Source organism: Pan troglodytes, chromosome 19 (assembly GCF_028858775.2).
Source record: "Pan troglodytes isolate AG18354 chromosome 19, NHGRI_mPanTro3-v2.0_pri, whole genome shotgun sequence".
NCBI lineage: Eukaryota > Metazoa > Chordata > Mammalia > Primates > Hominidae > Pan > Pan troglodytes.
In genome coordinates, this window is record NC_072417.2 from 38,007,820 (window position 1) to 38,026,950 (window position 19,131).

The 19,131-nt window shown below is 53.2% G+C and overlaps 3 protein-coding genes across 6 annotated transcripts; 1 reads left to right on the plus strand and 2 right to left on the minus strand.

Moving 5' to 3' along the window:
• Positions 1-138: 138 nt before the first annotated feature.
• TP53I13 (tumor protein p53 inducible protein 13) lies at positions 139-5,031 on the minus strand. 4 transcript variants are annotated; one of them, XM_063798792.1, is made up of 8 exons: positions 4,477-4,613; positions 4,221-4,289; positions 3,948-3,989; positions 3,682-3,833; positions 1,574-1,702; positions 1,239-1,436; positions 599-1,154; positions 139-484 (listed from the first exon to the last, which is right to left on the minus strand). In XM_063798792.1, the coding sequence occupies exons 4-8, from the start codon at positions 3,715-3,717 to the stop codon at positions 372-374; spliced, it is 1,032 nt and encodes a 343-aa protein (XP_063654862.1). In that variant the 5' UTR covers positions 3,718-3,833; positions 3,948-3,989; positions 4,221-4,289; positions 4,477-4,613; the 3' UTR covers positions 139-371. The 4 variants fall into 4 exon arrangements, with proteins under 4 accessions (XP_063654862.1, XP_016787600.1, XP_016787599.2 ...); XM_016932111.3 differs by lacking the exons at positions 3,682-3,833; positions 4,477-4,613 and adding an exon at positions 4,759-5,031; XM_016932110.3 differs by lacking the exon at positions 3,682-3,833 and having other exon boundaries at positions 4,477-4,682.
• On the minus strand, positions 4,901-6,341 carry LOC134808989 (sterile alpha motif domain-containing protein 1-like). Its single transcript, XM_063800066.1, has 3 exons — positions 6,104-6,341; positions 5,327-5,890; positions 4,901-5,029 (listed from the first exon to the last, which is right to left on the minus strand). The coding sequence occupies exons 1-2, from the start codon at positions 6,339-6,341 to the stop codon at positions 5,433-5,435; spliced, it is 696 nt and encodes a 231-aa protein (XP_063656136.1). The 3' UTR covers positions 4,901-5,029; positions 5,327-5,432.
• ABHD15 (abhydrolase domain containing 15) lies at positions 5,937-12,757 on the plus strand. The gene is made up of 2 exons (XM_523591.8): positions 5,937-7,220; positions 10,220-12,757. The coding sequence occupies exons 1-2, from the start codon at positions 6,340-6,342 to the stop codon at positions 10,743-10,745; spliced, it is 1,407 nt and encodes a 468-aa protein (XP_523591.2). The 5' UTR covers positions 5,937-6,339; the 3' UTR covers positions 10,746-12,757.
• The last annotated feature ends 6,374 nt before the right edge of the window (positions 12,758-19,131 follow it).

Below are 19,131 nucleotides of genomic sequence, written 5' to 3' on the forward strand. Positions count from 1 at the left end.
GAGCACATTCCTAAAGCCCCATGTCCAGGGACAGGTTGGCCAGCGGGGGCGGGCTGCCTCAAACACCACCTCCATGGCCTAGGACTAGGGTCCGGGTGGGAGTCTCTGTGCGGCAGATGCACAAGCTCAACTCCAGAGTCTACTAAAAATAATTTAATTAGAAACGGAGTTTTGGCAAGGGAGGCAGAAGCGGCTCCTTTTCTCCCCTTGGCCGCCCACTCATCAACCAACAAGGAGGAAAGTCCCCGCAGTGCTCGGCCAGTGCCGCGCCATCGCCACCAGGGGGCGCCCCGCGCGCGGTCCACGTGGCAGAGGTCGCGGCCTCGCGGCGCGGGGAGGAGCCGCACGCCACAGTGGCAGGTCCCAGGCCGTCACTCCGAGCTCTCGCCTTCCGGGCCGCTGTCCGGCGTGGGCGGGAGGAGGGGTCTCCGGCGCGAGCGCTTGACCCGGCGCGAGGGCTGCAGCAGCCTCCGCTTCAGCACAGCTGTGGGCCGGGCGCCGAGCAGTCAAGGGCGGGAGGGCAGGGAAACTATGGGGGGCGGCGGGCGACGCAAGGTGGGGCGGGGGCCTCGGGTAGGGTAGGGAGGGAACTCCTCACCAGCCACTGTGTCCTGGCTGTCCGCTGTGGGCCCCCAGTAGATGCTCTCCCCGCGTCGGAAGTTTCTGTGCAGCCGTGTGCAGAGCGTGGCCAGGGTGAGCAGCACCAGCAGGAAGGTCAGGGCCATGGCAGCCCAGGCGGCCTCTTCAGTGCGTGGGGTGGGGCCCCGGGCTGCCCGTGGAGGCGCTGCTGCGCGAGGGGCCGGGGAAGCCTGACTTGAACAGACACAGCCCCCTGGGCTGCCTTGCCCGTTGGGCACCTGAGCCTCTGTCCTGGAGCTGGCATTGCCTCCAGGCGCCCCCGGCAGCAGGGAGACAGTGGGCACAGATGGGGCATTACTCTCCCTACCAGGGATTCCCACCATGGGCTGCTTGGCCTTCAAGCTCCCTGGGGAAGCAGAGGGAAACCTCAGGGCTGAGCGAGTGGGCTGGGGACCAAGGGCAGCCCGCAGCCTCCGCCTCTTGGCACCACTGGGAGAGGGCTGCCTGGGCCCTTGAGATGTCACCTCTGTGCCAGGGGGCCGCCAGCTCCGCAGAGCGAAGGCCAGAGCCAGGGCCTAAGGAGAGGGGAGAGAGCAATCACCCTGCTGCCCCTCTCAGAGAACCCGAGGGCCAACAAGCCTGGGCCCAGCGTCTCTCACCTGCACACACCCTCTTCGGCACAGCCTCCCTCTACCGGGGGTTGGCTCGGAGGGAGCAGGCCCTGAAAGGCTTTCACAGTAGATCCATGCCTTCTTCTTCCTCTGCTTCCTCCTCCGCCTCATCAGCCAGTGGGCAGCCCAGGCTGGCTCTACCCAGGCCATCTCCAGCGCCAGCCCCCATGCAGTCAGCACCAGGGGCTATGAGAGGAGGTAACTGTTAGAGCTACGAGGAAGGTGGGGACAAGCAAGAGGAAACCCTTGAATTTTCCATTCCCTGCACACGGGGCCATAGCCTTCTGCCAGGGCCAGGCAAGTGCCTTTCATCAGCTACATACCCGATCCTGCGTGAGGCTGAAGTCAGGGGTGAGGGAAGGGTTAGCCATACAAGCATAGGCCAGGAGGGCAAGCTGGAGCTTCAGCCAGGGATGGGCACAGGGGTGGTAGAGGAAGGTGACATCCTCAGCCTGGAGGAAAGGCACAGAGACATCAAAGCAGGCCCAGAGCCCTCCCAGAGAATCTCAAGTTCTCCCATCCAGGGGACCAGTTTAAAGGTACTCCCAGGATAGCTGGATGGCTATTCTACCTTCAGGGCCCAGGAAAGGACAAAGGGCCCTGGGTATTGGCATGTACCCACTCTTGCCTCTGAGTGTTCCTTTCACCCTTCCTCTCCATCAAGTGCCACCCTTCAAAGCTCACAGCATGCCTGGATAATCCTGCCAGACTCAGACCACACTGTAGCCATATTTCCCTGCAGGTGTAACGATGGCTCTACAGGTCCACAATCCAAGCCATAAGCAACCCCCAAATGAAGACCATCGATCCAATCTATACAATCTCCCAAGAGCATCCAAATACAGGGCAGGCAGGCAGCAGGTGCACAATCTCAGGATGGAAATACTCCATCAATCATTCATTATTCTTTGATTGAGTTGACTTGGTGCTCAGTGCTGTGCTAGATGCTGTGGGAGATGCCAAAGAACTCCTGGACTCTGCTTGCAAGGAGTGTGTAAGAAACTCAGGGAAACAACTAATGCAAATAAAACAGCAAACTAATAAAACTTAGTGATTAGTTGTTAAATTATCAGAGATAGATTCAGAGGAGGAGGGGAGGAATAAAGGCTGATGCCATCGGGCAGTGTCTCAGGGGGTGCTGATGCCTGCTGGGGCTGGGAAGATGGCTGGGGGAGTATGGCAGGAGGGCAGGGAGCTGCACTCTCCGAGTCAGGATAGGCCAGGTGTGGAGGAGAATAAACAGGAGCAAAGGGGCTGTGGTGAGGGCGAGGCTGGCACTCATTTGTGTGGCAAACAGCCTGGCACAACTGGAGAGGAACCAAGGATGTGGAGAGGTCAGACGAAGCTTACTTAAGTAAGGCCTGAAAAGCCAGGCCGGAGAATATGGCCACGATAAGGTGGGAAATAAGGAGCCATTGACAGTTTGTGAACAGAGGAATGACTTCATGAAAGGGCTGTTTGAGGAAAGGAATCTGGTAGATGGCGTGAGGCAACAACTCTTGGCCTGGAGCTATTACAGAGAATTTTTTTTTTTTTTTTTTTTTTTTTGAGACAGTCTCGCTCTGTCGGCCAGGCTGGAGTGCAGTGGCATGGTCTCGGCTCACTGCAACCTCTGCCTCCTGGACTCAAGCAATTCTCCTGCCTCAGCCTCCCAAGTAGCTGGGATTACAGGGGTGTGCCACCACGCCCAGCTAATTTTTGTATTTTTAGTAGAGACAGGGTTTCACCATGTTGGCCAAGCTGGTCTTGAACTCCTGACCTCAGGTGTTCCACCCGCCTCAGCCTCCTAAAGTACTGGGATTACAGGCGTGAGCCACCATGCCTGGCCAATTTAAGTTAGGTATTTCAGGCCAGGCATGGTGGCTCACACCTGTAATCCCAGCACTTGGGAGGCTGAGGCAGGCAGATCACTTGAGGTCAGGAGCTCAAGACCAGCCTGGACAACATGGTGAAACCTCGTCTCTACTAAAAATACAAAATTAGCTAAGCTAGGTGGCACACGCCTGTAATCCCAGCTGCTCGGGAGGCTGTGGCATGAGAATTGCTTGAACCTGGAGGCAGAGGTTGCAGTGAGTGCCACTGCACTCCAGCCTGGGCAACAGAGTGAGACTCTATTTCAAATAATAATAATAATAATAAGTATTTCAAAGGAAAAATCAGAGGAGCTGGCGATGAAGATGGAGACGCTGCCACGGAAGCTGAGCCCGCAGTGTGGAGCCTGGCAACTGGAGGCACACTCCTTGCACGATGCAGCTCTGTACTGTACACGGTGCTGGCACATACCCTCCCTCGCTGCTCACAGGTAGAGACAGAATTAATACCCTCTCCTACAGAAAGCTGGGGCCCACAAAGTCAGGAGACTTCCCGCTGTCTTCTCAGGGAGCTGGAGCCTGGGTTTTTTCCAGCTACTCTCAGAGAGAGTTCCACTCACAGCCACTTGTCCGCAGAGCCAGCTACCCAACAGCATCCTGACACAGCATTGCAGATGACAGGCCTATGGCTCACTGTCTTTGAGCCATCTGTCCTGGGGCTGATCTGTCCTGGGCTTGGAGGTGGGGCGGAGAACTAGAACCCTGCCTCTGCCTGAGGGAAGTGGTAAGGAATGGGGCCGATCAGCAGAACAGGCGGCGAAGCCTGCTAGGAGCGCCTGTCTCCAGGCGTGGACACCAAGGGTGGTGGGCCCCTGCTTGTACTCACCTGCCCTGGGCTCACTCGTGTGTAGGTCACTCTTGGTGACACCTATACATGGGGAAAGAACAGAGCTTAGGGCAGTTGGGGGACTCCGTGTGTGTGTGGTGGGGAGCGGACGGCAGGCCCCAAGCGCTAGGCTGGGATGGAGAATTTGGCTACTGAGGACTGAGGAACCGGCAGAGGTCCCCAGATAGTGACTGTGGAGGGTGCGGCGAGAACGGAGCGGGACTGGGCTAGCCTTTCACATCCCTCTCTCCCTGGGCCCTCCAGGGCTCCTACCTGCGGGGGCAGAGGCCACAGGCTCTCGGGACAATGGGCTCCCGCCTCCTCCGCCGGTCCAGCCATCACCTGTGGGTCCAAAGCGAAGAGCTGGGGCGCTGGACACGGCGAGGCCCTGCCCTCTCTCTCCCCAGGCCCAGCCCGCCAGCGGAAGAACTCCGCGTCCCCCTCGGCGCGCCACTCCTTCCAGGACGAACTTTTGGCAAAGCGCTTTGAGCTCCCCGGCCGAGGCCTTCCCAGGAGCGGGTCACCTTACCTCGCTGGGACCCAGGAGCCTCGCCAGGGCTGCCAGGAGAAGCAGTAGGGGCGAAGGCGGAGGAGGCGCCATTCCAAGCGGCCCCGGGCCCGGCCCGCCGCCCAGCCGCTCCGCCAGCGAGGGAGCGCGCGCGTCCCGCCCCTCCAGCCCCGGCGCCCCCGCGCCGCCCACGCCGCCCGCGCGTCCGTTGGCCCTGGGCTCGCGCGCGCCCCTCCCCAGACAGTGGGCCCCCGGTATCGCCCCGCCCCAATGCCCGCCCACAGCAGCGGAGTGTGCGCGCACGCGTCTTAAACCCGAAGCCGGAAAAGTTAAGTGTAGGAGCCGGGTCAGCGCGCAAGGCTCAGTAGGGCAGGCGGGGGACCCCTTTCCTCGTCCGGGGATTCGTCTCAGCAGGTCCCTGCAGTCTGTAGAGCAGCTGCACAGCTGCAGCGCCTGGATGGGATCGTGGAGCGGAGTGTAAGGCCGGAAATGGAATCCCTGTGGACCGGGTGGCCCAGGCCGGGGAGACGGGTACACTCCCCTGGCAAACCCGCTTCAGATTTGTCGGTGTGACCTGCAACGAGAAGAGGGGCAGGATCATGAAGTCAGGAGGAGCTGCTGAAGGGAGAGGGTCCCACCTCTGGAGCTTCGCCGTCGGCCCACCCCGCTCCCGCCCTCGCAAATAGGGTCCAACGCGGAGGAGCCTCGGGAGGTGTCTCCGCTCCCCAAACTCTCCAAACCCAGAAGCCCCGGGAGGCCGGAGCCAGCCGAGAGGCTGCTGTCTTCCCCTCCTCCGCCGTCGCCCAGCGGTGGCAGGCGCGCGTCTAGAAAGAGATTGGTCGCCGCGAGATGGGGACGCCACAGGCCTCACCCCCAGGAGGTGCGCTGGCCGGCCCGCCCCGCAGCGGGGCGCTGGTTCTGGTTCCCTCTCCAGGATTTGGGGGGGAAACGTGGGTAGAGAGCGAGGGTCGAGATGCCTATCCCAAAGCTTGGAAACAGCGAGAACGTGTTATTTCCGTGGTCTCCCATGCACCCCGGTTTACGAGGCGTTCCTTGTAGGTCGGACGGGCATCCCTGTCGCAGGGCGCCTGAGTGTGTCCTTTTCTCCGACTGACTCTCGGAGGCTTGGGGCTGCTGCTTCTGGGGAAGCCACTCCCGGGCTGAGGATTTCCTTGATGTGGAGCCCCGAGCTCGCGGGGACGGGGGCGAGGAGTCCGCGGGACCCGCACTGATGCAGGCGGGGAAGCAGCAGCCTCCCGCCAGCGGCTCAAGACGCCGCGCTCGACCTCTCTAGCCCAGTGCCGGACCCCGCCCAGCCAAGTTATTGCGGGGCTGCGGGGCCGGGCGGGGGAGAGCGGGGCCGCCCGAGGGCAGAGCGCGCGCGCTGCCGCCGCCCCACGGGGCCCCGGGAGCCGGCGCCCGGAGCTGCGACTTACTCACCTCTCCCTTCTGCTTCTTTTCATCGGCCTCTGAGGGCGCAGCGCCCAGGGTCTGGCGGAAGACACTGATGACAGTCGGGTCCCCAAGCCTCGGCCTCCAGTCTCCCCACTTCTCCATGGCCAACACCGCTCTCCCCGGCTCGTGCCCTCCCCACTCCCTTCCGGCTGCCGGCGCGCCCTCCCTCCCTGGTGGCCCCGGCTCCTCTCACCCTCTGCTCCCACTTGTTGCAATTGCTGTACAAAGGGCCGGGGCGGGGTGGGGGGCGGGCGAGGGCAGCCGGGCCCAAACTGGCTGCCTCTGCCCGGCCACGGCCAATCCAGAGCGCGCCCGCGCGGGAGGGCCCTGGGCAGCCGCCGCCGGCGGGCGGAGCCGCGGGCAAAGCGCGGAGCTCGCCGAGTAGACGGCCCCGCCGCCCGCTGCCCGCCGGGGCTCTCCAGCTTCGCCATGCCGCCGTGGGGCGCCGCCCTCGCGCTCATCTTGGCCGTGCTCGCCCTTCTCGGCCTGCTCGGCCCGCGGCTCCGGGGACCCTGGGGGCGCGCCGTCGGAGGGAGGACCCTGCCGGGGGCCCAAGACCGAGGCGACGGGGAGGAGGCGGACGGCGGAGGCCCGGCGGACCAGTTCAGCGACGGGCGCGAGCCACTGCCGGGAGGGTGCAGCCTTGTCTGCAAGCCGTCGGCCCTGGCCCAGTGCCTGCTGCGTGCCCTGCGGCGCTCAGAGGCGCTGGAGGCCGGCCCGCGCTCCTGGTTCTCCGGGCCCCACCTGCAGACCCTCTGCCACTTCGTCCTGCCCGTGGCGTCTGGGCCTGAGCTGGCCCGGGAGTACCTGCAGTTGGCGGACGATGGGCTAGTGGCCCTGGACTGGGTGGTGGGACCTTGTGTTCGGGGCCGCCGTATCACCAGCGCCGGGGGCCTTCCTGCGGTGCTTCTGGTGATCCCCAATGCGTGGGGTCGCCTCACCCGCAACGTGCTCGGCCTTTGCTTGCTCGCCCTGGAGCGCGGCTACTACCCGGTCATCTTCCATCGCCGCGGCCACCACGGTTGCCCACTGGTCAGCCCCCGGCTGCAGCCTTTCGGGGACCCGTCCGACCTCAAGGAGGCGGTCACATACATCCGCTTCCGACACCCGGCGGCGCCGCTGTTCGCGGTGAGCGAAGGCTCGGGCTCGGCGCTGCTCCTGTCCTACCTGGGCGAGTGCGGCTCCTCCAGCTACGTGACAGGCGCCGCCTGCATCTCGCCCGTGCTGCGCTGCCGAGAGTGGTTCGAGGCCGGCCTGCCCTGGCCCTACGAGCGGGGCTTTCTGCTCCACCAGAAGATCGCCCTCAGCAGGTGGGTAACGGAGGCCGCAGACCAGCATGGAAACAATAGAGGGCCTGAGCTGGCTAAGAATCAGAAACAGCTATGCATAGCATTGGAACAGGCGTGGGCCAGTTTGGGCAAAGTTCTCTGAACACATCTTCCAAAGCCTTCCAAACCCTGTAATCTAGACAGAACCGGGGAAGCGGGTTTAAAGGTCATCGATGGACTCAGCTAGTATCACTGTGCTAGAGCAGGGACTCCTGCCCCGGCCCCTTGCCTCATCTCAGCACCCCCTGCTGTATCCTAGCAATCTGAGCACCTGGCCCACGACAGCAGAGATACCTGACATTTACCACTTAGCCCACAGCTTGACAACTCAGCAAAGAGCACTCTGGAAGCAATTGCAAACGATTATCTGCCCAGAATGTTTACTCACAGTCTCTGAGCCTGGAGGTGACAGGAATCAGAAATATGGTGGCATTTGAGGCCAGGTGCAGTGGCTCCCACCTGTAATCCCAGCACTTTGGGAGGCCAAGGCAGGAGGATCACTTCAGCCCAAGAGTTTGAGATTAACTTGGGCAACATAGGAAAACCTGTCTCTACAAAAATTTCTTTTTTTAATTAGCCGGGTGTGGTGGCATGCATCTGTGGTCCCAGCTACTCAGGAGGTTGAGATGGGAGGATCACCGAAGCCCAGAAGTTCGAGGCTGCAGAGAGCCTTGGTCTAGGCTGCACTCTAGCCTGGGTGACAGAGCAACACCCTGTCTCAAAAAAAATTTATATATATATATATATATACACACACACGCATATATGTAGGCATTTATTAAAATCATTATTTTTTTAATTCTTTTTTTTTTAGACAGTCTCACTTTGCCACCCAGGCTGAAGTGTAGTGACATGATCTTGGCTCACTGTAACCTCCACCTCCTGGGTGCAAGCTATTCTCCTGCCTTAGCCTCCCAAGTGGCTGGGGACTGCAGGCGTGCACCACCACACCCAGCTAATTTTTAAATTTTTTTTGGTAGAGGCAGGGTTTCTCCATGTTTGCCAGGCTGGTCTGGAACCCCTAATGTCAAGTGATCCGCCTGCCCCAGCTTTCAAAGTGCTAGGATTACAGGTGTGAGCCACCGTGCCCAGCTGTTTGTTTGTTTTTTGAGGCAAGATCTTACTCTGTCGCCCAGGCTGGAGTGCAGTGGTGGAATCACCACTCATTGCAGCCTTGAGTTCCTGGGCTCAGGTGACATTCCCAGCCTGCACTCTGGCTTTCTTAGGAGATGGCAGAATGAGGTCGAAGTCATTATGGCAACAGTGTGGTGTAGCAGAAAGACCTGGGATGTGGGGGCCAGACCCCCACCTCAGCCTCCCGAGTAGCTGAGACTACAGGCACATGCCACCATGCCCGGTTAATTTTTGTATTTTTCATAAAGATGGGATTGTGCCATGTTGTCCAGGCTGGTCTTGAATGTCTAGACTCAGGGAATCCACCCGCCTTGGCCTCCCAAAGTGCTGGGATTATAGGTGTGAGCCACTATGCCTGGTCAGAGATTAACATCTAATTTCAACTGTCTGAGGCTGGATTGAGCTATTCAAATGACGGAGCTGCTCATCCTGGCCTCCTTGTCAGGATGCCAAGCCCTCTCCAGGGGGCTAGAAACAGCAAAGATGTTCCCTGTTACCCAAAGCAGTTGCTCTGAGGCCCCCATTTAGGAATCCACTCAGTAAATTAATGACAGACTCAATTGCTTCCTCTGCCAGGCAGCACACTCTCTAGGAATATCTGCCCCAGGTATACCTGATCAACATCACAGTCATGTGACATTACCAGGACAGGATGTTAGTTTAAAAAACAAAAATAAAAACAATGAATGCAACCTAAAGTCAAATGTGAATTATTAGCAGAGGTGTCACCTGCTGGTTTGGATACTCTGAGCAGCAAGTTCTTCTAGGAGCAGTTTAGGAGGTTACAGTTCATAGCAAGTTCTCCACAGAGGGCCAGAAGTTGAGGTTAGGAGAACTGTCAGCAGCTGTGAAGTCAAATGCTGCCCCTAGGGCACATAGACAGGTGCAGTGATGCTGTGAATGACAGGCCTAGTGGGCACCATCACACAGGAAGGAGGGAGGAACCCATTGTGCTGAGAAATGCCCACCCATGTGGCTGGATCTTCCCACTTCCCGAGAGAAGCCAGACACCTGCATTTTATGTGAAATCTTCTAATTTTATTATTTTATTTATGTATTTATTTATTTATTGAGATGGAGTCTCGCTCTGTCACCAGGCTGGAACGCAGTGGCACGATCTCGGCTCACTGCAACCTCTGCCTCCCGGGTTCAAGTGATTCTCTTGCCTCAGCCTCCCAAGTAGCTGGGACTACAGGTGTGTGCCACCACGCCCAGCTTATTTTTGTATTTTTAGTAGAGATGGGGTTTCACCGTGTTGGCCAGGATGGTCTCAATCTCTTGACCTCGTGATCCACCTGCCTCAGCCTCCCAAAGTTCTGGGATTACAGGCATGAGCCACCGCGCCTGGCCAATTTTATTATTTTATATTATTTTATTTTATTTTTTGAAATGGTCTCTCTGTGTCACCCAGGCTGGAATGCAATGGTGCAATCATAGCTCACTGCAGCCTTGACCTCCCAGGCTCAAGCAGTCCTCCCACCTCAGCCTCCTGAATAGCTGGGACTGAGCCACCATGCCAAGCTAATTTTTTTTTTTTTTTTTTTTTTTTAGAGATGGGTTTTCGCCCTGTTGCCCAGGCTGTTCTCAAACTCCTGGACTTAAGTGATCCACCCACCTCGTTGGCCTCCCAGAGTGTTTGGATTACAGGCGTGAGCCACCGCAACCAGCCTTATCTGGTTTTAAATGATGGCCATGAAATTAAATGTTTTCGAAGCCCTAAATGGCCAAAGAAAGCCTCTGTGGACAGATCTGGCCTGCGGGCTGTCTGTCTGTCTCATCTGCTGTCACCTGATGTTCTCATTCTTCCCTCTCTTTCCCACCTTCCCCACTAAACATCTCGCTGCCAGGTATGCCACAGCCCTGGAGGACACTGTGGACACCAGCAGACTGTTCAGGAGCCGTTCCCTTCGAGAGTTTGAGGAGGCTCTCTTCTGCCACACGAAAAGCTTCCCCATCAGCTGGGATACCTACTGGGACCGCAACGACCCCCTCCGGGATGTGGATGAGGCGGCCGTGCCTGTGCTGTGTATCTGCAGTGCTGACGACCCCGTGTGTGGACCCCCAGACCACACTCTGACAACTGAACTCTTCCACAGCAACCCCTACTTCTTCCTCCTGCTCAGTCGCCACGGAGGCCACTGTGGCTTCCTGCGCCAGGAGCCCTTGCCAGCCTGGAGCCATGAGGTCATCTTGGAGTCCTTCCGGACCTTGACTGAGTTCTTCCGAACGGAGGAGAGGATTAAAGGGCTGAGCAGGCACAGAGCTTCCTTCCTTGGGGGCCGTCGTCGTGGGGGAGCCTTGCAGAGGCGGGAAGTCTCTTCCTCTTCCAACCTGGAGGAGATCTTTAACTGGAAGCGGTCATACACAAGGTGAGAGACCTGGCGCGAGAACCCCCAAGTCCTGCAAAGAAAAACAGAGCTGGGCAAGGGGGAGTCCTGGAAAGATGGGACGGACTGAACAGAGGGAGCTCCAGCTCTGTGCTCCTCATTCAGTCCCTCTCTCTTAAATTGGTGCCTTGAAAGAGAAGGAACGTCCTGCGAGCCTGCACTCACTTCATCCTCAGCAGAACTCCTGCCTGGCCTCTGCTCAACACATCCCTACTCATCCGGTCAGCAGCGGCGCGTTCTAGTCACTGTCACCTGTCACTGACATCACAAGCCAAAGGATAGCACTTTTTCAATCCATGGACTCAGGAGAAAATGCCCTCTTACTGGCAGTGGCTAGAGGGATGAGACGTTTGTGTATGTCACTGGGCAGTGACCCCGATTCTCAAGCTGGAGCCATTTGATGTCATGAGGACAGGATGTTTGTGTCTCGGCCCCACTTCCCTCATTTGCTCTGTGGTTGTGGCGCCCTGCTTTGACCGAATGCTCTGGCAACTGCGGCAGCAGGCTTGTGTGTGTGAGAAGGGCGGCAGAGGCAGTGGGGCTGGCTCGCTGAGGGCTGAGCAGGTAGAGAATGTGAACGTCCATCTCAAGGGAATGCGAAGGTCCAATCTCTCAGAGGAGCTCTGCAAGTCTCAGCTAGGAATGGGGCTGATCTGGCCCCCAAGCCTCACTGGAGAGATCCCCAGGGTATTTTACAAATAGGAAGCGCTCTCATGCAGGATCTGAGGGCTTTGCTAGACCATGGTTCAAGGAGTCAGAATCTTGGCTACCCTGCATGCTCCCTCTGGCACCATTTCAGGGGATTACTCCAGAGAGCTGCAGCCAGAACTGTTTATCTCCTGAGATGTGGACTTTCTCTAAGTCAGGAAAAGCACAAACCTCATAACTTAGGTGTTTTCTGGTTAGTTGCTCCCTTTTCTGATCCTACTACTGGCCTCTCCCTTTCCAGAGCCAGGAGACACATCTGGGACCAGAGGAAACAAAAGCACCAAGAGGTTGACTAGAGCTGACCATTGATTTACAAATATTTCACATTCCAATGCTTCATCTGCTCAATTATTCAAAAGGCCATCCCTGTAAAGGCAGAAAAGCTTCCTCTTAGATCTGGCCACTCAGCGAATAAGTGGGTATTTGGTTTTATGAAGAATAATGCTGAGGACTACAGATATAGTATATCAGAGATAATATATAGTATACAGGTTGATCTAAATATTCTGGTTTGGATTAGGCAATTAAAATTTTTTTGGCAACAGGACATATGTTTCCATGTGTTGCTAAGATTCAAAAACTTTGCCCTGAAGTTTTATTTTAATCGTCATTGAGAAAGAGGGCTCCTGTTCTGACCTCAAAAACAGCAAAGCTGTTGTAAAGAAGAGAGCTGCTTATACGAAAACCCACATTCCAAGACTTGGTATAAGGTATTCCTGAGGCCATGATTTCAGGTTTGGATAATCTTGCCCCAGATTCTAGATCTTATTCTTCTAGATCAAATCAGAAGAAACTTTGAAATAACTCCAAGAATCTGCACTGAAATGTAGACAGCACTCGATAATCTAAGGGACATTATCTTGTTGTGAAAAATTATCTCCTCCTGGCTGGGAGCGGTGGCACACACCTATAATCTCAGCACTTTGGGAGGCCGAGGTGGGTGGATCACGAGGTCAGGAGATCGAGACCATCCTGGCTAACACAGTGAAACTTCATCTCTACTAAAAATACAAAAAATCATCCGGGCGTGGTAGCGGGTGCCTGTAATCCCAGTTACTCAGGAGGCTGAGGCAGGAGAATGGCGTGAACCCGGGAGGCGGAGCTTGCAGTGAGCCAAGTTCGCACCACTGCACTCCAGCCTGGGCGACAGAGTAAGACTGTGTTTCAAAAAAAAAAGAAAAGAAAAATTATCTCCCTTCTCCCCACTTCTTGTTTCTCCTCCTCCATATTCCTCATCTGACGTTCTTTTGCCATTTCTAAGCAGGATAAATAAAAAGGAACTGAAATTAAGCTGCTCTACTGCCGGTGAACAACAGCCTTGGTGTAAGGCTTGGTGAGGGAGATTTACTGCCATCTGGCCATCCGCTACCACCAGCTGCCCTCCACATCTGGGACAGTGAGGATTTCAGTTAATTAGGGTCCTGCAGTCCCAGTTGCCCTGCAAAATGGGAAGCAGCCTAGTGGTTTTTAAACCCTAAGGCTTAAAGAGTCCCTAAGGGTGAAAATCTGCATAGTTTCTCTAGAAACTATCCAGATAACGCAAGACTCTGGTTCTTCAAGAGAATAGCTTTTGGAGAAATAGTGGTTGGTTTTCCTTTCCCTTTTGATAGGAAAGAAAGTTTTCCAGGGAGAGAAATGTATAAACTTTGTAGTTACAGTCAGAAGAATGGCAGAATCAGCCCCAGTTCAGGTTCCATTAATTCCTTTGAACCCTGAACTCTAGTGACCCGAACCCTAAAGTATTTCTCTTCCGTGGCCCTTGTGTCAGATGCACCCACTGCATATCCCAAGAACATTCTCTGATTTTCCCATTACTACTTGAAGACTAGGGCTGAAATGCCTGTTTTGTGCTAAGAAAGTGTAATTTCTGTTCAAGCAGGAAAGATTTGGATGGCCCTGTCCTTTAGCCTAATGATTCAAGAATCACACAGGTGAATTCTGCTTTGGTAAATAGCTAATTGTGTGAAGCCAGCTGGAGGAGCCCCAGGCACACTCTTCTGTGAATGGGTGGCCCTTGAACAAAATGGCAAGTTATGAGTTTGAGGAAGCAAGAAACAAACAACAAAACCAACCAATAGGCGGGGCACAGTGGCTGTCACCTGCAATACCAGCACTTTGAGAGACTGAGGTGGGAGGATCACTTGAGGCCAAGAGATCGAGACTAGTCTGGCCAACATAGCAAAACCCCATCTCTACAAAAAATTAAATTAGCTAGGCATGGTGGTGCACCCTGTAGTCCCAGCCACTCGGGAGACTGAGGTGGTAGCACTGCTTCAGCCCTGGAGGTCGAGACTTCAGTGAGCCCCTCCCGAACACCTAAGAACCACTGAGTTGGACTTTCCAGGTGGTGGGTCTTCAGTAATCTTCAGGCCTCATTACTTGCTTGCCTCCTTTTTGGTGTCCGTTATTTACCAACACCTTCAAATGGTAAGATAAAAAAATAAATACAAATAAGGAAACGAGCCAGGTGCAGTGACTCACTGCAAAGTGCAGTAATCCCAGCACTTTGGGAGGCCGAGGCAGGCAGATCATTCCAGTCCAGGAGTTCAGGACCAGCCTAGCCAACATGGTGAAATTCCATCTGAGTGTGGTGGCACACGCCTGTAGTCCCAGCTACTTGGGAGATTGAGGTGAGAGAATCGCATGAGCCTGGGAAGCAGAGGCTGCAGTGGACTGAGACTGCGCCACTGCACTCCATCCTGGGCAACAGAGCAAGACCCTGTCTCAAAATCATAATGAAAACAATAAAGCAAAAACAAAAAGCCAATGACTAAAAGGAGGCATTAATTCAGAAGTGGCAATTGAGTCCTCTGTCTCTAGCCATGGATCAGAATGCAGAAAGCAGACAACTGCTTCTGAAATTTTCTGTGAGTTCTAAGTTCTGATCTCTGATATCAAGATTGTGCTAAGCTATAACTTAATTCTCATAATTTAGTATTTTATGTATTTATACATAGATTTCCAGGGTGGCTTGGCTGGAGATGACAGTATGAAAAATACAGCACTAAATTCTCTGAGAAGACATCATCTCTGTTTTGAGTGACGATATCCTAAGACTTGGATACTGATAGAAAATAGGTCTTGGCCGGGCGCAGTGGCTCACCCCTGTAATTCCAACACTTTGGGAGGCCGAGCCGGGTGGATCACCTGAGGTTGGGAGTTCGAGACCAGCCTGACCAACATGGAGAAACCCCGTCTCTACTAAAAACACAAAATTAGCCAGGTGTGGTGGTGCATGCCTCTAATCCCAGCTACTTGGGAGGCTGAGGCAGGAGAATCACTTGAACTCGGGAGGTGGAGGTTTCGGTGAGCCAAGATTGCGCCATTGTACTCCAGCCTGGGCAAGAAGAGCAAAACTCCGTCTCAAAAAAAAGAAAAAAAGAAAGGAAATAAAGAAAAAGAAAGAAGAAAGAAAGAAGAAAGGAAAAAAAGAAGAAAGAAAGAAAGAAGAAGAAAGAAAGAAAGAAAAAGGAAGGAAGGAAGGATGGAAGGAAGGAGGGAGGGAAGGAAGGAAGGAGGCCTTGGCCAGGCATGGTGGCTCACACCTGTAATCCTAGCACTTTGGGAGACTGAGGTGGGTGGATCGCTTGAGTCCAGGAGTTTGAGACCAGCCTGGGCAACGTGGTGAAAACCTGTCTCTACAAAAAATACAAAAATCAGCTGTGTATGGTGGTGCATGCCTGTAGGCCCAGCTACTAGAGAGACTGAGGTGGGAGAATCACTTGAGCCTAGGAAGTCAAGTCTGCAGTGAGCTGTAAACATGCCACTGCACTCTAGCCTGGGCAGCAGAGCAAGACCCTGTCTCAAAAAAAGGAAAGAGAAAAGGTCTCAAAACAAGGAAGTGTCACCTTGGCTTTATACATAACCTCAGAACCACCTAGAGTCAGAAACTCCTCTGTACTCATCTTCCATCCCAAACCACAAGGTCCTTTCTCAATCAGTCACCTTTAGTAATGAATGCCAAGGTATCTTCCTTTAGAGATGAATTTTAGCATGAATTCCTCTCCCTGCTTAAACAAGCAGATACACTTGGCCACTCTGGTAGAACTTGGTAACAATGCCAATAAAAGGAGTATTTGTGATTCTTCAGTCAAGCCAGAAAGGATGACACCAGAAATTGCTTTGACTCATTATCACAATTTGCAGAGATAAGAGTGCATTCAGGAAGGCTTGAGAAGTTATACATAGGGAGTGTCCAAGTACTCAGAGATTAAATGAATGCCTCAGGAAACAGTAAGTCGCACATCATCAGTGGGATATTCAAGCTAGACTGCCCCTTGGCACATATCATGGAGAGAACATGTGGCAAGAAATGAGGATGAACTAGATCAGATATCCAGTTTCTTCTCATCTAAGGTCTGTGAATTAAAATAAATAATGCTAATGATCTTAGTGTTTGTAACAACTTAAGGTGGGTTTCTGGGCTCAAGGATCAGAAAACCACAGACCTGACTAGGATCCTGGGAGTTGAGAGATAACATAAATTTTAATGAAAATAAACCTGCCAAAGTGACCAGAGTGAGTGTGTGTGTCTGTGGTTTTTGTTTGTTTGTTTGAGATAAGGTCTTGCTCTGTCACCTTGGCTAGAGTGCAGTGGTGCAATCTTGGCTCACTGCATCCTCAACCTCCTGAGCTCAAGCAATCCTCCCGCCTCAGCCTCATAAAGTGATGGTACTACAGGCATGAGCCACCACCATTCCCAGCCCAGAGTGTTTTGTTTTGTTTAGAGAAAGGGTCTTGCTGTGTCACCCAGGCTGGATTGCCCAGTGGTGTGATCATGGCTTACCACAGCCTCGACCTCCCGAGCTCAGGTGATCCTCCTACCTCAGACTCCTAAGTAGCTGGGACTACAGGTGTGCAGCACCATGCCTAGCTAATTTTTGTATTTTTTGTATAGATAGGGTTTGTTACTATGTTACTCAGGCTGGTCTCGAACTCCTGGGTTCAAGGGATCTTCTCACCTTGGCCTCCCAAAAGTCTGAGATTATAGATGTGAGCTACCACACCTGGCATCAGAGTATATTTTTAAGATAGCCAATGATTATGCTCTAGTCGCAATTGCTCAGAGGAGCTAAAGGTTTTTTTGTTTTTTTGTTTTTTTGTTTGAGACGGAATCTCGCTCTGTCGCCCAGGCTGGAGTGCAGTGGCACCATCTTGGCTCACTGCAAGCTCCGCCTCCCAAGTTCACGCCATTCTCCTGCCTCAGCCTCCCCAGTAGCTGGGACTACAGGCGCCTGCCACCACGCCTGTAGACGGGGTGTATTTTGTATTTTCAGTAGAGACGGGGTTTCACTGTGGTCTCGATCTCCTGACCTCATGATCCGCCCACCTCGGCCTCCCAAAGTGCTGGGATTATAGGAGTGAGCCATCGCACCCGGCCGGAGCTAAAGTTTTGAAGGTAAAATGATACTTCATTGAAACAATAAGACACTCATGCATCAAAAGTAAGTCTCTAGTCCCTCTAGTCTTACCTTGTAATAATGCAATACCTTGCCTTAGTATTTAGTATGGTTGAACAAAAAATTTCTCTCCAACTTATTTGCCTCTGAATAGTAAATCAGTCTCCCAGTAACACTGGAATGTATTATTTTTTAAATCTCCAGAAACAAATATGTGCTGTTTGTCTTCTGAAGTCCTCTGTGTACTAAGCCATGCTTGCCTACTGTGGCGTTTAGCAGAGCCTCAGTGCACATTCTCTAGCCACTGGATGTTGCCTCACTTTTGTAGATCTAGCCTCGTGTGGCCTAACACTAACCAGCGGCAGCTCTGTTTAATCAATAACCAGGTCTCCTGTTCTGGGCTAATAATTTCCCAGCAGGCGCACAATTCCCTGATCATTGATGGTGCCTACAACAAATATATTATTCAGTGGGCAAACAGTGTTTGTGTGTTGATAGGATACTGAAGTAATAGTTCGGAGATGTGGGTTCCAGTTTCTACTTCATCTATGACTTAAGTGACCCTGAGAAAGTTATTTTATGAGTTGTTCCATATGAAAAGACTAGGAATGTGTATAGGCCTTAATTTATAAGGTCTGTTAGGATATAATGAGATACTTAATAGCAAACAGATCCCATTCTCCAAGACTCTATTTAATTCCTCAACCAGAGCTCAAAGACCTCCATGATGAAGGGGCATCTGCTTTCAAATCACAGTCTTTATTCTCTGATCAACATCTTATAAGGCTAAGAAGTTCCAGTTATTAATTGCACTGCAAAGTTGGGAAGGGCCTGGAAGAGCAGCACCTTTGAGCCTCACAAGTTGGGTTTGGGTTGCCCAGTTGAGGACAAACTCTCCCCATCCCCACCCCCATATATGTACACACACACTGATACTATGTCACAGCTAATTGGTTTCACATCAATTTTTGTCAAAAACCATCTGCATTTCTATTTCTTATAGATGAAGGTCAGAGACGATGTGACTTTTAAGATCTCATGGTTAGTGGTGGGGCTAAGACCAGACCCAAATTAGTGCTCTTTATGCCATACATTATTTGCCTTTTCCTAATCACTGTCTGAGATGATACTAAACAATGTCCATTTTGGACTCCAAAATGTAAAGGATTTTAACAAAAGGGTGGGGGTTTCAGGGAATCTCTCTTCAGAGCTGCCGGGGTGCACAACTGCATGGGGGGAGCCATGCACGTTATCTACAAATGGCACCCTTTAAATTTCACTGCACAGCCTGCACAGAGCTAACACCCTCAGCAGCCTTCTCTCCCTGTATCCGTTAAGAACAAGTACCTGAAAATAGGGTAGCAAAAGGTAAAGTCATTAATTGCCCAGGACACATACAGGAAGACCCTGATTCTGCAGCTGGCGAAATGTGATGTAGGTGATGGCATAGGGGCTGTGAAGCTAGCTGACAATCATGATTAATTTTTTTTTTTTTTTGAGACAGAGTCTCACTTTGTTGCCCAGGCTGGAGTGCAGTGGCATGATCTCAGCTCACTGCAACCTCCGCCTCCTGGGTTCAAGCAACTCTCCTGCCTCAGCCTCCCAAGTAGCTGGGACTACGGGCATGCGCAACAACACCCAGCTAATTTGTGTATTTTTGTAGAGATAGGGTTTCTCTATGTTGGCCAGGCTGGTCTCAAACTCCTGACCACAAGTGATCTGCCTGCCTTGGCCTCCCAAAGTGCTAGGATTATAGGTGTGAGGCACCGTGCCCGACCTCCCATGACTAATTTTATGTTCAAATTTCTTTTATAGTCAGGTAGGATAGATTTTAAATTCTAAGCATAACTCGAATCTTTCATCCCACTGTAATTTGAAGAACCCAATTGTGAGGAGAAAACAAAGAATCTTTTTTTAGAGACGGAGTCTCCTTATGTTGCCCAGGCTGGACACCAAACTCCTGGGCTCAAGCAATCATCCCACCTCAACCTCCTGAGTAGGGGGGGATCTATAGGCATGAGCCTCTATGCCCTAGAAATCTTGTTTTTTAATCCCATTGAGTTAGTCCAAATTCAGGTGGGTATATTGAAAATACTGGAGATGAGGTCTGGGATCTAATCCTGGCTCTGCAAGGCAAAGTCTAGCTCTGTCACCTAGGCTGGAATGTAGTGGTATGATCATGGCTTACTGCAGCCTTAACCTTCCAGGCTCAAGCGATCCTCCCACCTCAGCCTCCCAAGTAGCTGGGACTACAGGCATGTGTCA